At 37.2% G+C, this 18,957-nt stretch overlaps 1 protein-coding gene across 5 annotated transcripts in view; it reads left to right on the top strand.

Moving 5' to 3' along the window:
- ADAMTSL3 (ADAMTS like 3) overlaps window positions 1–16,995 on the top strand; it is a 189,670-nt gene extending 172,675 nt beyond the window's left edge. For 2 of the 5 annotated variants that reach the window (XM_062000541.1, XM_062000540.1), the window contains exons 24-30: window positions 3,801–3,983; window positions 5,958–6,077; window positions 6,888–7,100; window positions 9,497–9,680; window positions 12,036–12,243; window positions 13,109–13,218; window positions 14,379–16,995. In XM_062000541.1, coding sequence (XP_061856525.1) covers window positions 3,801–3,983; window positions 5,958–6,077; window positions 6,888–7,100; window positions 9,497–9,680; window positions 12,036–12,243; window positions 13,109–13,218; window positions 14,379–14,601 — 1,241 coding nt within the window. In that variant the 3' untranslated portion in view covers window positions 14,602–16,995. Of the gene's footprint in view, window positions 1–3,800; window positions 3,984–5,957; window positions 6,078–6,887; window positions 7,101–9,496; window positions 9,681–12,035; window positions 12,244–13,108; window positions 13,219–14,378 lie in introns of those variants that run through there. The other 3 variants (XM_062000545.1, XM_062000544.1, XM_062000542.1) reach the window with 3 other exon arrangements.
- Window positions 16,996–18,957: the final 1,962 nt, after the last annotated feature.

Raw genomic sequence — 18,957 nt, 5'->3', positions numbered from 1 at the left:
TTTGCCCGCTCTCTCACAAGAGCTGATAGATGAGACTTAACAATATGTGCTGTGCTGTGTACTAGTAGGGAAGAATAAACTTACCTGAGGAGTAGTAAATGTGGAATCTAATTTCTAAAGGAAAAACAGTTTTACTAAAGGAAAAGAAGTTTTATGCAAAGCACTATTAAGCACAGATACTCTTAAAAAGATAAATACACACCTGAAAATAGAGGGTTTTGGTATCTTCCAAGAGTAAGAGTTTTGCCTGATAAGAGTTCCAGAAATGCCAGTATGCACAAGAACTCAGTGTCTCTCATGAGAGTTATGGCAGAAAGCAATTTTTCACTGACAGTACGAATGTACAGATAAACTGAAGCTGTCCAGAAGACCTTGAAATCTACATAATACTTTGCTGAAGAATGCAAAGGAATTGGACTGTAATGGAGATATTTTTTTTTGCTTTATTTCTTTAATCCACTCATAGGGCGTCTATCAGAGCAGACAGGATGGCACCACACAAGAAGCCTTTTTTTTTCTGAGTGGGTTCTCCTCTGCATCTCTATGGATGCACAACCCTGAAAGCTTTATGACATCTGTGTTGGCCAGCTTCAGGTTCCCCTGAAAGGCAGGATTAGAGGCTTCTGATTACTAGCATACAGCTACGTTCTGATGGCAGAGTGTGCAGAGTCCTGCCCTCTCTCCTCTACTGCCTCCTCTCCTCCCTTCATGCTATCCTGCAGCTTGTAATAGGTCCCCAAACTTTTCTCTGAAAGATATATGTTTGGTTTTTTTTTCCTTAACTGAGGATTTGCTTTACTACTCTTAATGGCAACTTAACCAAAAGCTCATGAAAAAAGGACAAAGAAGGAGCTTGGTTGCAAATACCAGTTGTTCATAAGCATATGGTCCAGTATCTCCCAGGCTCACTCTCAGATGGTGAAGTGGTTTCTGTATGATACAGATTCTGGAGAAAGAAAAGGAACCATTACATGAAAAACTTGAAGGATTATTAAAGTGCCTGTGAAGAAGCCAGCTCAGAGAGACTCAGCATACAGTTCACATGCAAATTATTAACTCAGAAATGAAAGTCCTCTCAGTAGTTTGAGGTAAAATACAATGCAGGGGTGTTGTGGTTATCCCCATTACTCTTTTTAGCTCAAACAGCTCATACTTAGGGATGCACCCTCAAGGTATCTACATAACATTGACTCTGTTTTAGAAAGTGTGAAATAGCTACTTATAATGCATAAGTATTGGTTTTCCCATGATATATTTAACTGATTGTTTCTCATGGATTCTCTGTCCCTTATAGATAAGTGGCAGCATGGCTAAGATTGCTTGGATGGATTCATTGTGCGTTTCAGTTGAAGTGTCTGCTGAACTGCCACACTTAGTCCTAGAATTTATATTGTGTAGTCACATTATTCACTTGGGAAATGGTCTGATTTACTTGTGTGTGTGTGTGGTATTACTTGCTAGTTCCCCTAGAGAGAAATATATGCAGCTCTCTGGAGAAAGAAAACGGAATCATTTGCCATAACTTAAACTGAGTTTAAGATACCAAATTTTGAACTTAAAATGAGAGGCAAAATTATTCCACAGATTTCTTCTGCCAACAGAACTCCAGTCCAGGTTTTAAAGGGCTCTACATGTCTCTGAATGAGACGTGAGTAGAAGAGTAGAGACATGGTAATTTTTCCAGGATAAACTCTAGGATACAAACCAAGTTTGGAAGAAAGACATATTTTACTTAAGTTAAATCCAAGGTATGAGGGACATTTTGGAATGCCGTGTTGATAGCAGAGGGATGACTGTGTCATGAAGGCGATATTAGGCTGAAGTTTGATAGAGGCTCAGGTTAAAAGCTCAAATTTGAACCCTTCCAAACATTTTCATGTTTTTGTGTTTTATAAAATTTGACTTTAAATCTTTTGACTTCAGTCCCATCTTAACTGTGCTGCATCTGGCTCATTTTTGGCTCCGATTGGTCTGCATGATTTTGGTGCCAGTGAGGGCAGTCTGGCTGCAAACCTCTAGGCCTTAGATTAAAACAGCTCAGCATCCTTACAACACCTCCTCAACCCATCAGTATATTAAGTATATAGGCCTGGATGGCCATGGAAAGTACACTGTAAAGGAAAAATACGTCTGAGAATGATACGCTTTAGCCAGAAAGCTGGGGTAAAATGGAAAAAAAGACCCTAAAAACAAGACCTCGTCCTAATTCCAAAAGGATTTTTCAAAGTGGCATAAAGCTTCTTCTGGAAACTTGAAAAACAGCCGGGTTTTTTTGGACCCTTGTGCATTCTGCAGATCTGGACTTTGTTTTATGCAGTTTTATTCAGTAAAACACAATCTTATGAGTTTAAAAGCACTAAATAGCTGTTAAATTGTCTAGAATAACATCTGTGATTATGCAGAAGAGCATTTCTCTCCACTGTCTTTCTAGACAAAATGGTGGGAGGGAGCTTTTCCCTTTAGTGAAATAGCAGGTTCCAAAAACTATGTCTGGTTCCTATTACAGTAAAGGAAAAACTCGAGGTGTGCATTGGAAGTGCTAAGCCAGTGATTGAAATGTTAAAGTTCTTCCTAAAGGCTATCCCACACCATGAAGACATCATCTGTAAAGTAATACTGCACAATGATCTGTGAAGAGAGGAGACTGCATTAGCATTCAATATGGGTGAAACTTCCAAATGTCCCACATTCAGGTCAGCTTCTATAGCAGAACCTGTTTTGGTAGCCTTCAGTGGGCACTGATCAATATATTTAGTGACAAAAATAGTTCATGTGAAAGAGTTCAGCTGCTCTGAATTGTTTTGTGCCCTGTGCTTTTGTGTGCCTCTGTGACAAGTCACTGTACCACATGTGTGAGACTTACCTAGTGATTTATCTAGGATTTTGAAGGTTTGAAAGAGCACTTCTACTGCAGCAGCTCAACCAGGGCACAGGCAGTGAGGTATCTGATTTGCCAACTTGCAAAATAACTTTTCAAATGTCAATGTTTGAGGAAGATAGAACAGTAGATGTCCTTGCACAGAGGTGGTACTGTGCCAGTGGAAAAATCAAAGTCATTTATTGGTTAAAATTTGGAATGATGAGTTATCTTCAAGTGCTGAGTTTCTCAGTTTTAAGTGTTACAGTAGGACTGATGATAGACCTCTATGTTTCTGTAACATGATAAATGAGATTGCTTTAACAACTTTGTTCAGCTGTTAATATCTCTTTCTGCTCCTTTTCCTTCATACTGTATTGTTACAACTTGTATATGTGATATCTGCAACTCGGAGAAGTTTTCAGGAGCTTTTTGGACAGAAATTGGCCACATATTTTTCTAACTTGTCTTTTTTTTCCTTCAAGAGAAATATTTTACCTCCACTTGTTTTTTCTTTTTTTAAATTTTTTAATTAGGGATTGAATCTTCCTTCATATGTTCTGGGATGCAGACTGAGTGAAAAGATGCTAAGCAAGTCTTTACATCAGTGGATCCTGATTGGGGTTAATGGTCTCATATCATTCAGTAGCAAGACACATGAGCACATTTTGTAGGACTGGGAGTTTTTAAAGCTGTTCTGTGAACTTGTTTCACAGTGCTTAACCTTTAATCATAGAGGGATGCTGAATTATTAATAATGCTCACAAATGAGAAGTTTTGTTGTGAGTGGCTAAAGTACTTGTTTTACTACAAAGTTGTTACTGTGGCTTAGGCTGGCTGTGAAATGACAAAGCAACTATGAGTCTTAGGTGTTACAGTAACAGCAATTAAAACCTGTAGTTGATCTCTCACAATACATATTTTAATTATTTGCCTTTTAAAGGTGTTCCCCAACCAAATGTAACATGGTTTAAGAAGAAAGGCATTCTACAAATCAATTCTTTCTTGGTTTTGAATGGCTCTTTATTTCTGAGGAATGTTTCCTATGAAGACGCAGGAACGTACACCTGCAGAGCAACTAATGCTCTTGGAAAGGCTGAAGCTGCATCTGTTCTCCACTTACCTGGTAAGGGCTAAATGAGAATTCCTTACTGACAACAACAGTGAACTACTTTGATTATGAAGTTTAACCAATAAATAGTAGGGGAGATATTTAACACTTTAGTATGAACTTGGAACGTTTGATTGCATCTGACTCCCTGGGATGTGCTCTCTATTTTGTGTTTCCTGCGACAGTGAATCTAGGTTGTTCCATCATCTTGCTCCTAGGCAACAAATATCAGCCTTTAAAGCAGCAGGCACTTTGGAAAACAATCCGTTGTCAGATTACGTTATTCTCAGTGGTTTTATCTAGGGAAAAAGGGCAAGCTTGAGTTACTCAGCAAATCTGCAGGGAAATGGAGTGAAAAGAAAGCAAAGGCTGGTTTGGAGTTTCCTTTTCTCATTGATAGAGGTCAATAAAACACAGGGACATGGAAACAAAAAGAATCCAAGTAAGAACTGCTAACACTTAGAATAGAAAATGTAAAGCAAAACTCCATTTAAATGGCTCAATTGTAAGTAGATTACTAATGTAGAACCATATAGTACAATCAGGCCTTGCAAATAGCTGCAATAAATGGATCATTCAGCTCTAGAGATTAACTTTCTTCCTATTTTGCTGTATGAAGTACAACATAGTTTATACAAGGCCATTCCTGCTACAAAGCTGTCTTTCTTAGGCACATATGTAGGGCAGGTTATAGATGTTTGGATCTGTTGGCCAAGGAAGACGTACAAAAACATAATTGGAGTCTCTATGTAAGGATGAGCGTAGACTGAAGCTCCCTTCTTGGTTTCAGTTTTCCTGGAGTACATCAAAACTTCAGATGTTCCAGGGAGGAATATTATTTTAATGACGTGAGATTGCTCACAAGAGGCTGAACTTCATTTCTATTCCTGGTCACATGACACTAGTTTAAATAAATCTTGAATGGCTGGGAGAGGGCTGAATTCTGCAATTCCTTTGGCTGTACAAAACTGCAATGAAATGGGAGGACTTCTGGTGTCAGGACTTGCAGATTGCACTGGCTCAGTGTTTAAAGCAACATCATATCAGGCTTTTGGACTTCACTACAGTAATTACAGCCTGACCTGAGGCAGTCAAATAGTAGAGCAAAATCTGTATAGCCTTTCTAACACAAATTTCAAAGGCCTGACTAAGCAAATAGCATTTTGCCTGGATGGGACTGGCCTCACTATGGTTCTGTGGAGACTTTTTTGTTGCAGTGTTTACACAGACAAGCAGGAGATTTTGTACAGACATTGCACACTGATGAAAAATGTTGATCCAATGCAAAATGACCTGTGGACGTTAGAATATAACAAAAGATTTAAACCATTCTGTAAGGAGACTCATGGCTGTTATGCACATTTATTAAAACAGAAGTGTTGACTAAGTGGCAAGAACTGTGTGTTACTGACAGACTGCCCACATTTTTGGCAGTTATTCCATCTGGCATATGATAAAAAGGAGGAGTTGCTATAGTGATAGGCATAGGATTCTACATACATTATGCTATCTGTATGCATAATGAGATTTTAAAAGACTTTCTTTTGTTTTGATGTAGCACTTTGCCATAATTCCATCTAATGGAACGGAGGAATTGGCCTGATTCCACTGAGAGAATTATTTTTCTTAACATTTCTGTATGTGAACGATTGGTATTGAACTAGTAAATAACCTTGCCATGAGGAACAGGAAACACATCACACACCCTGTAGATCTTGTTTTTACACTAAGTGTTACAGTCTTGTTTTTGAATAAATAAAGTACAGTGAATTTCATTAATTTAGGAGCTTGCATAAATCATTTCTGCATTTCTCTGTTTCTATATCTGAGGTATATTTGTTAGATGGGCATTTAAATGAAGTTGATCCTAAAGATTTCCAAAATTATCCTTCTGCTTCATAAATAACATGTTGAATATTTTGATACTTTGTTTTTTAGCATAGTGATTTCATTCTTGGATAACAAGTGATCTTATGAATTTTGTTACAGAACAAAGATTTACAGAGAATAACACTCTGTTATCAAGGAGCAGCAGAAGAAAGCGTGTCTTAATGGCATCTGTAATTGGTACAAATGTCAGTGTGGTACGTGGAGATCCACTAAGAATAGGTATGTTATTTTTTCTGCTTTGTCATTTAAATTCTATTATTTATTAATTTCATTAAAATGGAAGGGATCTCATGGACAAAGTAAGTGTAATTCCTACGAGTCCAGGTCTGGTGACCTTCTGGATTTCTTAACCATATCACAGCTTTTTGTTATCAGGAGGGAGCCTCAGAGTAAGACACACAATTATCTTTTTTGATTCAGCTTTTCAAAAAAGGTTTAAAATGATGATCCTTTAGGCATTGTCTAGGTGACTGACCATGACACTGAAGCTGGGTAATTTCTCTTTGAGCTTCACTTGAAAATGAGGGAAGGGGATTCAGCTGTGCTCTCTAAATGACTTTTTATTTTTCTCTCTAAGTGAATAACTTTGTTTCGCTCCCTGCTTGTGCCTGTGGAGCCAAAATGCAGCAACTACATTTAATGTGTTTATGACTCCTTTCCAAACAGGTAGAAACTCTTTCATTATGAATTTATTTGCATATTGTGGAGTCTGGGATGAAATCTTCATTCCATTTAAATAACTGTTCCCCACATCGCCTTTGTTCATATAGAAGTTGACTTTATAAGAACTTACTGAATGGGCAAACACAAAGAACTAGGGTAGGTACACATAAGCTGACATAGCTGATAACCCTCAGGGGACAGTCCGGATTTTGGACCATAGCTTGGACTTCACTGAATTTATGCATACTTCTGGTTTTATTTAGACAGGTAAGGTCTTTTACGTAGAATCGCACAATGCTGCATACTTAGTCACAAAAGAAAATCAATGTATTTAGAAAAACCTGCTAAAATGCTGTTGATTTTTAGGTTGCCCAGTGCTGCCCAGCTACAGAAACACAGTTCACTGGTTCTTCAGAGGTAGTCCAATTGAAGAAGTTAAAGCCTTGGAATACCGAACCCTGGTTGGAGGTCGTATCCTAGAGGTGAACACCAACTCTGGTCAATTTGCTGGACAATTCCAATGTTGGACTTCAGCTAGTGCAAAACCAATGTCAGTTTGGGTAAATGTCAAGAAGGAAGGTTTGTTGAAAATTATATGACAAATTCTTAATTTTTAAAATGTTTTCTTTCACTCTGTGATGACTTTCCTGAAACCTAACCTGATTTATACATAGACAGTACTTCATAGATGCACGTTTAACTTCAACTATGTGAATAGTCAATAGACAATGTTCATACTCAGAGTGAATATGGGAATTAATGTGCATTAAATGATCAAGTGGAATTCTCATTGCTGGGAGAATGTTGCCTGATTCAGTGTCTTGCTGCTTAAACAGTTTCAAATCAGGCAAGTTTCCTCAAGTTCTCCTTCAACAAATCATACAAATTGTTGTCATGATAGCCCCATAAACTGAAACAAAACTGATTTTGGAGTCATCTTTGGAGATATCTTAATTATTATCAATGTAATTTCAATATAATTGTCATATTCCAGCACCATGACAATAACACAGGACCATCTTATTGTAGTCACTCATAAACATATCAGTGTACACACTCATCAACTTCAGTGGCAGGTTCTCAAGAATGTCTTGTAACGTTCTCAAATGTAACGTGTCTGCACAAAGCTACATCTCTCTTAGTAGATTGGAAAATACGCAACTAAGGATTCTAGTTGAATTTGACAAGGCTCTTAGTCATGCACCAGCAGGACAACAGGCTGTGTCTCCAAATATTTTATAAAATTTTAAATATTGAAAGTGCTTTAGAAATTAGTTACCTTACAATTGAGCTTTAAAGAGGAGAATTAGGAACATAGCTCCTACTAAGGTTCTGGTAGCGAAGCACCGAACTGCATTTGCCAGTTATAAAAAACCCAAAACTCCAACAAGTCAGTGCCCAGGGGATGTAACTCAAGTTTAAAAACAAGTATGTGTTGAAACTGCAAGTTTTTTATTTACCTATTAACCCATCAAAATTATTTGGCTTACTGTTTGTGTGCAAAGAACTCAAGCAGTAAGATTGGGTCTTGCAAATCTCCTACACCGTGTCTAAATGTATTCTTGCTGTCTGCCAACAAATTGCTTTTTATGAATGAGACTGGTTCTGGTATCTGTGAGGTGGCACAGTCACATTTACAAAGTAATACTACTGAAACATATCTATGATCAAAATCTTTACTTTTAAAATTTAAAGTAATAAATAAAACAATAAAGGAAAATACCCTGAAGGGGTTTATAAAAAAATATATCCAGGCCTTGATCCTAATACAGATCTCATTAAAACTGCAGTGTCTGAACAGGTCCAGCTAGGTATTGAGCCATCCACTTGTAGTCTTTTGTTGAACTGTCTTTTCATCATTTCCCCATACCCTTTCCCATCAGGCTGGTCAGTGTTTTGGGGAGATTCCCTTTTCTAGTCATGAGCTTTAACTCTGATCGATGTGTACGTCAATGTTTCATCACTGAAATACCCATGCACTTGTAAGACTGCAGAATCTCCTCCAGTGGTTTTTGCACAGTAGGCATATTGAGGGCACTTCTGAGTAGTATCATCTTAGTTAAACAAACAATACAGTCACTCCATCATAGTTGCAGTCAGTAAATTTAACTATTTCTACTTTGGAAAAAGACCCTTTGTATTATTTTAAGAAACCCAGGAGTAATAAGGAGACATTGAAAAACAATAAGTTAAAGAATTCATTATGTGCTGGAAGAGTGAGCCTGTGGACACAGCTGGTAGCTATCAATTATTCTTGGTTATTACAGAAAAATCTGACTCCTCCTGTGATCATATAAAAATCTGTCAACATTGCATAGTACTTCATCTTTTACCAAGTGTAAAAAAAAAGTTGTGGGGGAAGGGGTAAGTGTGGAATTGTGACTAAATATAAAGGTAGTAATTGTTAGAGGTGATTGGCTTTTAATATAAAATGTTCTTTAAAACAGATTCTTTTTTCATACTGCCAGATGCCCCAGTGGCAAATTATTTATGCATTAATACTCTTCTCTAATTTACTACAGGATTCTCTTAAATCCTGAAATTATGTGAAGTGTCTGGAGTAAGATGAGTTTTCTTAAGAATATACTCACTGTAGAACAGCAGGAAACCTAGAGCCCCTGATTTACAGTTTCCTCTTTTTAATGCTCATTGTATAAAAACGTTATGAAAGTTTTAAAACAAGTTCATCAGTTCCTACAGTGAGCTACGTTCTGCCCTTCGTGCGCACATATGCTGATCTCATTTGCCTTCTAGAGAACTTCATGCTCATATGTAAGGGCTGAACTTGAGGGGAAGCTGAGTAGGACTAAATTCTACTTTGGCTTATGGTCCCTTTTCACAATGCTGAAATATTTGCTTTTACACAGAGGAGGCACTGTCTGTCTAGTGTATGGAATATGCTGCCAAATCAATTAAAATATTACACAATTGCAATGTATAGTGCTTCTTACACTGCTTTCAATTGTATTTCTTAGATTATAAGTGGGAGTATGCTGAGTGGAGTACTTGCTCTGCTAGCTGTGGGAATTCAGGAACCCGGTCCAGAAGACTACAGTGCATGAATGTGGAGAAAGAGAAAGTAAATGAATCCTTATGCAGAGAACTGCAAAAGCCAATGATTATTTACCAGTCATGCAACACAGAAGACTGCCCTGCCAGGTAACCCCCTTCCTGCTCCATTTCCATGTGCTCTGTGTGAACTGAAATGCACTCAGAGCCTCCTGAAATGATTTCTGTGTCTACACTCAGAGTCTGAAATGTGGGGTTTATTTCATCATGAGCCCTAAAGCATGGGAAATGGGAAAATTGATCACAAGTAAGGGAATGCTTGGTGTAATAAATGAGCTGAATAAACGAGATCTGTGCAAGTCTCCATACTGCTGCAGCAAGTCTGCTGCTACCACACTAACGCCTTAAAAGTTAAGGTGGAAGTATCTCCTGAGACATTCTGATGTGCTGTTTTATGGAATCTATGCATTCATTCCATACCAATTTTCTTGCTGGATTAACTGGGTATCTGGTCAGAAGATCTTTATATCAAAGGCAAGTATACCACAACATCTGATTCCAAAACCTTACTTCTAGACTTCTTTAGCTGCACTGAGCATTCCAGCTCAACAAGGCATTGCTTTGGGTTTTTAACAGGAACTCTCACAGGAGTCCTCAAAATCAGTGCTTTCCGTTGCTTTAAAAGGAGTGGCCACTACTGTCAGCAACACAAAATAATCCGTGAGGGATGAAAAGCATACATTTTGGAGTTGTCCCTTATTGGAAAATGTTTGGAGAGAAGTGTTAAGACTTTGACTGACATTGTGGGGGTACATCTTGCCAGTAGGTTCTAAACTCTGTTCTAAATACAGAAAACATAGCAACAGATAAATATCAGGAGAAAATTGTTTAAATTTCATTATTAGCAGCCAAAAAAACAACTCATCTTAAATTGTGAGTCGGAACTCCAGCCAGCCCATAACAAGCAAAGTTTTTGCCAGTGGAAAAATACTGAAAAAGAACTGACAGTTTGAAACACACAGAGTTTCAGGTTCTCCTCTTAAAATCCAGCCATTCAGAGCAGATGACAGAGACAGGGGAATAGTGAGGGTCTGCTGCTCCCCTGAGTGGGATCATGCCATTTCAGTGGACTGCAGTGCATGACTTAACAGTCTGATTATCACTGGACCCAAATTATTCACCACAAAACCCCATTATTCCGTATGACTAAACTGTCAGGGACCTAAGTTCTCTTATTAAAATGGTTAGTTTTATTTTGCTTTTAATTTGGCTTTATGCATTTAGCATTGGAGGGGATTTGTGTGTATACTGACATAATTAACTCTGCCTTGAATTATACATGTGTGCTAACATACAAATTGTTTTTCTTTTATGAAGTATTTCACATTTCCTATATAGGAAGATACCTGTGTCTGGTTGCTAATGCTTCTAATCCCTGCTTTTCTCTGGAACGACTGACCTGGAAGTGCAAAGTGTTAAGACTTCCCTTTCTATTTCCCCACTTAACTGCCTTCTGCACAAACTTCTCATCCCAAGGCAATTGCTGATTAACTATCCATAGAATTTTAAAGGTTTTAGATGTATGGCCAGTGTCATGGTCCCTTAGTAACACAAAGTGTTTTGCATGTGTTTAATCACTTCTCTCAGGCACAGCATAGCAGTACAGTTAAGCAAATACAAGGGTTTAAGCATGCACTTATTTTGTGGTTTAAGTGTTTGCCAAATCTGTGCCTTGCTGACTTGCTGTGCATGCACTGCACCAAATGTTTGCAAAAGTACTTGAGCTTTAAAAGGAAGAAAAACCAAAGATCTAGACTGTAAAAGATTAATCTTTCTTGAACGTATATAAACTATTTGACTGTAAGAAAATGAAATAATTGCTAAAGAGAATAGAATACTTTACCTGTTATCACAGTTGTGATATACATAAAGTCTCATTCTGTATTTCTAACCTAGATTTATGAAAATATCAAGTCAAATAAATTGTATTACCACCTGCTGCTTCCCAAGTATTGTTCCTGGCTGCCAAAACAGACTAAATCTTTGCAAGTTCTAATCAGCAAATGACATGTTCTGCTTGAGCCATTATCTAGCAAGATCTTGATGTAATAATTTAGAATGACTTATGACAGTATTTGGATGAATTATTAACAGTACCTAAATCAGTACCATTCATTTCGTAAGTTATGGAAAAGTACACTCTCCTTCCTTCAGAAATGCTAAATCCATCAGGATCTGTAGGGTTTACCTAGTATACCCTTCTGGATAACAAGCAGCATAACTTCTGTTGGTATAGATTGAGCCACAGTTATCTTAGATGTCATCAGTTAACCAAATTCATAAGGTCTTGCTTAACAACTGAAAAAGCCTGTTTTACCTTTTCTCTCATCCAAGACGTGCAATGATACATCCTTTTGCCTATTATTTGCAAACACATTGCTGCAAACTAACAGCAAGTTTTCAATGCTTTCATAATTGCTATACATTTGTCTCTGTATCCTATAGGTGGGCAACTACTCCATGGTCTGAGTGCTCTGCATCTTGTGGCAGTGGATTTTGCTATCGACAAGTATCTTGTCAACAAGTAAAAGCCAATGGCAGCGTGGTGGCACTGCGGCCCGATGCCTGTGTCCACAGAGATCGTCCTGTGGGAAGGAAGCCCTGTACGGGTCACTTGTGTAAGGTGCCTGGGACAATACAGACAAAAGAACGGGTAAGTTTGTCTGGAAACTCTCTGTGTTATAGAAGTGTATCAATGCCATTTTTCTGTTGGCTGAACATCTATTCTCTTGCACAAAAGAGAATGGAAGTGGCACTGATTATAATTAACTTTCAGATCAGTGAGTTACAAATCCTGGGTTTTTTCCTCATTTTGTGATGTCTGGGCTACTTTTATTTGTTCAAGACGTGATCCAAAACCTGAGTATTAGTTTCACTATATTTTATAAGCTAATCTATTACTATATATTCCATTTTTAATCTAGTTTATTGTTTTTATTGCAGTCTTTTAAGAACATAGTTTGCATAGCAGTATTTGTGAAATCCCCAAAGAAAGATATATGAATGTACTGCAAAAGCAGTTGCCACAATATTTAATCCACAGAACTCTGTTTTCTTATATTTTCTTTGTTTCTTCATTAGTGCAGTAAACTTGGGTTCATGTGGATATGCTTTTTGTAATTATTGACACAGTGTTTACTATTCAGTGAGCAAAGTACGGAATTAAGAGTTAGAGTTGCTGCATTCTTGATATAGGTATTAGCAAGGCAAATTTGGGATTGTCAGAGCTTCAGAAAGAATGTTGAGACACTAGAGAATTGGAATTATGAGAGCATAGACAATGGATTTAGCTTTCCTAATAGGTAGAAAATCAGTATCTTGGCAAAATTGCACACAGAGAATCCAAAATTTCTAGGCCTTATCTGAACTGCAGTGTTAACAACTTAAAGTAGGAGGAATATAGATGAAGAATTATGGCAGGGTTGTGTAACTGAGTAAGTGACTGGAAGGGTAATTCTGTTGTTAGTAACTTGGTTGTTTCTTTTTCTTTTCCCATGCCCTTTTCTCTCACTGTTTAGTGTTCTGGTCGCTGCATAGGTCGCCCTGTAGGTTTACAGCATCATCGCTTTACGTGTCAGCTTCGTAATGGATCACTGGTGCCAAACTCTTCCTGTGATGAAAGAATGAGGTATATAATTTGAAAGAGTTATGACTTAGATTCTTTAGATGATCAAATTGAGGATACAGGATTGTCGATGCAGTATAAATATTCAAATTCTTATACATCAAACACATGGAGGAGATAGTGACAGTCATTGCATTGTATACTCTGCATGAATTCAAGAATATACACCCAGGAGGAGGAGGGAACCCAAGAAGGGTAATGAATTTGATCAGTGTTCTCCCTGTGCATACTTCTTGCTGTGCTAATGGCAAAGCTAGAAATAGAATGAGAGAATCTTGATTCCTCAAAACAAAGTCGAAGTTGCAATGATCTGCTACAACCTTTTTTTTTACTGCTACAATAAAAAGTTCTTTGTGGACCATGTCAATTGATTTACTTTTTTGATGACTGAAATAAGCTCTATTTTACTATGTGAACAGATGTCCTTCTTACTCTTAGCATGTGCTGAGAAGGTATGTGTTTTTACTTGTTAATTTGTTTTACTGTCTTTAAACAACTCCTTTCAATATGAAAAGTACAGACTTTACAACTCTGCTGAATTTTAGGCAGCAGATTTGCTTGTGGCTCTGCTATAGCACATGGATGGATAGCAATCTCCATAAAACACCATAATTTCAAAAAGACTGAATACATGGGAATTGTCACCATGTTTCTAGATTACTGAAACAACTCTTCATATTTCTTGCTATAGAAGTGCTTCCGAATTGTGATCACTTTAAAGCATTTTTGCTGCACACACAATGAAATTTTGGTTTCACTGAAGCAGATGAAACCTCCATTTACTGCTAAGAGGTGGGATTTCACTTTGGCAGCTTCAAATTCTCAAGTACATTCAGTGTCAGCATAGAAATAGTGTTCAGAAGAGAGGTTATGCACAAAGAACTTGCAGCATCCAGTATGCAACTTAAATAGAAGAAAGCACTTTTTTACCGTGAGGGTTCTCAAACACTGAAACAGGTTACCCAGAAAGGTTGTGGAGTTTCTGTTCTTGGAGATATTCAAAACACAGAGATGATCTTGAGCCTTAAGCAGCCTGGTCTAGTTTACTGTGTTGTGAGCAGGAGAGTGTGGACTAATCAGTCTCTAACATCGGTTCTATTGTTCTGTGAATAAGGATCTAGCACAAAAGTAAATGTTTAATGGCCATTTATTTTCTTCTACAGATCTCCTGCCAGAAGAAACTGTTCTTCAGAGGCTTGTGATGTCTATTGGCGGACTGGCCCTTGGAGGCCTTGCAGTGTGGACTGTGGGAGTGGGTTTCAATCAAGACGAGTGTACTGTGTACACAGAAAGAATAACAAACCTGTGGCTGACCAATATTGTGGATGGAGGAAGAGACCAGTGACCTGGCAACACTGCAATGTCACATCCTGTGACAGTATGTAAATGTTTATTTATATATGAGCATAGTAATAGTTTGTAGCAGTTATATTAGAAAGTGACTCACAGTTGTACACTAATGATTCTGCAAGCATTTGATTGTACATCAAAGGTAAAACTATTCTCTCCAAGGAGCACTTCATAATCCTGGGGTTATTTTTCTCTGAGTAGACCAGTTTGATATTAAAACCTCAAGAGCATTTTTAGAAACAAGATATTTAGGAAGCTGTTTTATGCAAACTTCCCTATGTAGCTGTGCCAGTTGTGACTCACAGTCTCTGGGCAAGCTGTGTACTCCTGAAAGATGGGGTAGTTTTCTGAAAGAGGCAATAGGTAAATGAGTGCAGTGAGATCACACCTCTTACTTGTGACCTAGTTTAGCTCTCTGCTGCCAGAAATGCAAAGTAAAATAATTACAAAGCTATCAGGAAAACATTGTTTACAATTACAAGTTCTACTATTTCTCTTTTGTCCATCATAAAGCCTTCTAATGTTTAAATATATTTTTTCAGAAGGCGAATGCAAGGATACAGCTCACTACTGTACATTTGTAAAGCAACTAAAGTTATGCTTGAAAGAGACTTACAAACAAAGATGTTGTCAATCATGTCAAGAAATAGAACTCTTCTATGGAAAGTTCATGATGAAGAAATGAAGAGAGGTTCATAAAGTAGCCTGCTCACAGTACATACTTGTTAATAAAACATTAGTCATAACAGCTAAATGGAAACGTGAGGCTACTGAAAAAACAGCATTGCAGATTAATATGCAGGGCAGGCTGTTTTTTTCTGGTAATATTTGTTATTCACTCTTTGCAATGGAACTTCTGACATTTTAAACCTTGTCATATCTGGGTTAGGAAGATCATATCACTGCATATCATTTGTAAATTTTTACAGGCCGTGACATTATAATTTTATTAGGGGGAAAAGCATTATCTAAAAGCACCAGGTAGTGCTTCCTGCCCTTAACTTCTGAGAAAAACAAAGTCACAAAAGGCTTTGAAGAAGTTTGGAATGCAGCAGCTATTTACCTCTAGGTTTTGATTTTATCATTTTACCAAATTTAACACAATTTTAAAATGTATAGAAGCTCTGGCTTGTAGCTGTTAAATTTTTGGCAGCAACTCGATTTTCATAAACAACTTGAGCTTAAAGTTTAGTCTCATGGGATATGTTTTACTGATATTAGCTGCAAGATGGATACACAGAAGTACATTGAATTTTTCTTGCTTGTATTTATGTGTATGCAGTAAAAGACATTGTTGATGCTAGTACAACTTCCAAAACAGCAATATGATTGTTTTGAATAAATGAGGTGTCATTTTCCATTGTTTCTGTTCTTCTGCTCCAGTCACTGAAGTACAATCAAAGTTCTGGTATAATTAGACTTTTCTACTGACTTTAAAGTAGGCAGAAGGCTTCCTTGTCAGAGCTGTGAATGAAATATTTGTGAGCACTGTTCTCAAGTCAAATAGGGAGCCCACAACTGGTCAACCACAGCTGTCAGGTTTTCTGTCTTCAATAAATATTTTTTCCTCTCATTAATGAGGAAAACTGTTCAAAGAAGAATTATTAATGATACAGACAAATACAAGAGATCTATTTTGAGCAGTTTTTCATCAAGATGACTTCTTATTGTGACCATTAACCATTTGAGTCTTTCCCAAGTTGATAAATTCAGATTGAGGTTCCCAGGTATATTATTTTCCACCTTGCAGGTTGTCTCATTGGGGCTGTAAGCAGAGAGAACCCCAGGGGGAGCTGCAGATTGATGGTGTTTTTCCTTTTGTAGTTTCCAAACTACTGTGCATATTGGAGGCCTGAATGCTTGTGCTGACTTGGATCTGGTGTTACGTTACTGAGCTACGTTACATGCTAATTAGTGGGTATGCTGTAAGAACAGTTTTAGGAACAGCATTCCTGCACAATGGGTTGGCATCACTGAAAATTAGATTAGCACTACTGTATAGAAAATTAATGTGGACTGTTGTGTCCAAGGCTGACTGCAAGGAGAGGATATTCCTGATCATAACCTTCTTATTCAGCAATGGGTCTTGATTGTTTAAGCAGTTTTGTTTTTTTTAAATTAAAAGAAAACATTTGTAAGATACTTTTGTAGATATTTATTGTCTGATTTTAAAGTGCAATATTTTGTTTTGTACAGTGTTTAATAAAGATTTCTGGACATATATTTTTTCTTATTACCAAAATTTCTTATTCCTTTTTTTCCTTTATATTTAAAGTTTGGTAATGTTAACACATAGCAAATTTTTTGTTGTTTTTTGTCTTTGGTTAAATATGCATGCTATACAGAAGCAGCACTGTAAATGTTTGTTTTTGCAATTGGCATGACATTCCTCTGTAGATTATTGCTTCTCCAGTAACTGAAGATTTTTAGCTTTCTTGAATGTAGTTTTAATATTTCTGAAATAAAGTCTAGTTTGATTATTCAACACTGTGATTGCCCAGAGATTGTTTATTACCATGCTGTTCATGGTTGCTATGCTTTCATTCCAACTGTTAATCAACTTAATACGTCCATAATTCTAAGACTTTTGTAAAGCTTGTTTTTGACAGCTTATCAGGCAGATTCTCAACTTTGCTATAGTCTGCTTTGTACTGCTAATAAGAGGCAACGTAGATGTAACCTGACAGAAAAAGTGGGAAGAGAATTTGTCAAAATTCAAATAAATCTGCTCTGACTCACTGAAATCTAGAATCAGACTTCTGTAAAAAGGTGAACTAAAGTCGCATTTCTTTGCCAGGCTTTGACGTAGTGCACTAAGCAGACTTCATTTAGGTCTCACAGCATGGCTTTATGTTTTATATTTAGTGGGTGATGGGAGCAGTTACATAGAAAAAAACTTGTTTCAGACTGTCCAATATGTGTAGTAGTCTTTAGAAAGAATAATTTCATAAATAATGTGAACAAGAAAAGCTGTAAAAAATTTTCTGTAGTTGAAAATAAATGTCTAGCATCAAAATGGTGGTGTTTCAGTTATCCTAGATAGGCAAAGGTGCATGGGTCTATTTAATTTTCCTTTTGTCTTACCAATGTGTTCCTTCTATGCATTCTTTAAAAGAAGGAAAGATTCAGTGCAGGAGTTCTGCAGAGCATGCTGTATAACACAGTGCATGAAGAGCACTTTTAGAATAGCAATTGAATCCATGAGTAACTTTTCTGCTTTTACATCTTGGTTTAGCATGACATCATAAAATGCTTTTTTAACAGCTGTTATTTTGAGAACTATTAGTTTTCTAGCCTGCTGCTCATTTTGTCTGCATTTCAGTAACATGTTGCTTATGAAAAAGTTGACCTCAAGTGTTGAGTAGTGTCTGAAAGTTTATAATATCAGTTTATGCTTTTCCTGGAAGCACAATCAGTACGTTGTGGCTCTTTCAATTGTAATGTAATAAACGTTTTTCTCTTTCATTATTAAACGTATGGGAAAACATTAAGGGCAAAATGAAAGGAAATACATCTCCTCCACCCTAAAAAGAAATAGTCTTTGAACACATCTGCAGAGGAACTGTTAAATGTATCTGACTATGTCCTCCATTTCCTCTCAACAAATTTTGTCCTGTACTAGTAGGTGGCAGCAAATAACTTTCCATAACTTTAGAGGGGGAAGTGACTTAAGAACTCAAAAACCAGCTGTGAAAATTACAAAAAGCATCTGGGCTCACTGACAGACCCCAAGGAGGAGCAATTTTCAGCAAAACATACAGGCACATGTAACTTTTCATGGATTCAGATTGTATTTCTCAAGGAGTTTTCTTCCTCCCTAGAAAAGAGAGCTGGAGGATATTAGGAGCTTCTGTAAACTTCTCATGAGGTACCAAGAGTGTGTATAGGATATGGACTGAGGTAGGTGTAACTGAAAAGTTTCCACTTTATTTCCTGAGTTGTGGCCAGACAGAGAATCACTCAAGTTTCGTAAAGAAAAGGGTGTTTGTAGTTTGTTTTCTTCTGTGGTACAGAGGGATGACAGTGAATTGGACTTCTGGCAGTCCAGCTTTTAGGATATCACAAAGTTTTACCTTGCCCTTGTTCTTTCCCAGTCTAAAAGGTGTCTTTACCAAGTGGAGCCATGAATGATCTTCAGAGAGAAAAGTTTAATTGAATTGGTTTTTTTCATTAACACAGTACATCTTATTACAAAGGCACAATACAGAGGCAAAAATTACCCAGAAGCAACTGATGCTTTAATAATATCTGGAGCTCTCTCATGCAATGTTTTTATGCAGAGTTCAGCTTTCTTCCTTGCATATGATCCAGTTCCTGCTTTCAACGTCTCCATCAGTGATCGTTGTCCTTTAATTGGTGATTTGGTTTATGAAGTATAAGCAGGTAATTTTT

Source organism: Colius striatus, chromosome 7, assembly GCF_028858725.1.
Source record: "Colius striatus isolate bColStr4 chromosome 7, bColStr4.1.hap1, whole genome shotgun sequence".
Taxonomy (NCBI): domain Eukaryota; kingdom Metazoa; phylum Chordata; class Aves; order Coliiformes; family Coliidae; genus Colius; species Colius striatus.
This window is presented reverse-complemented; position numbering and strand designations above follow the sequence as displayed.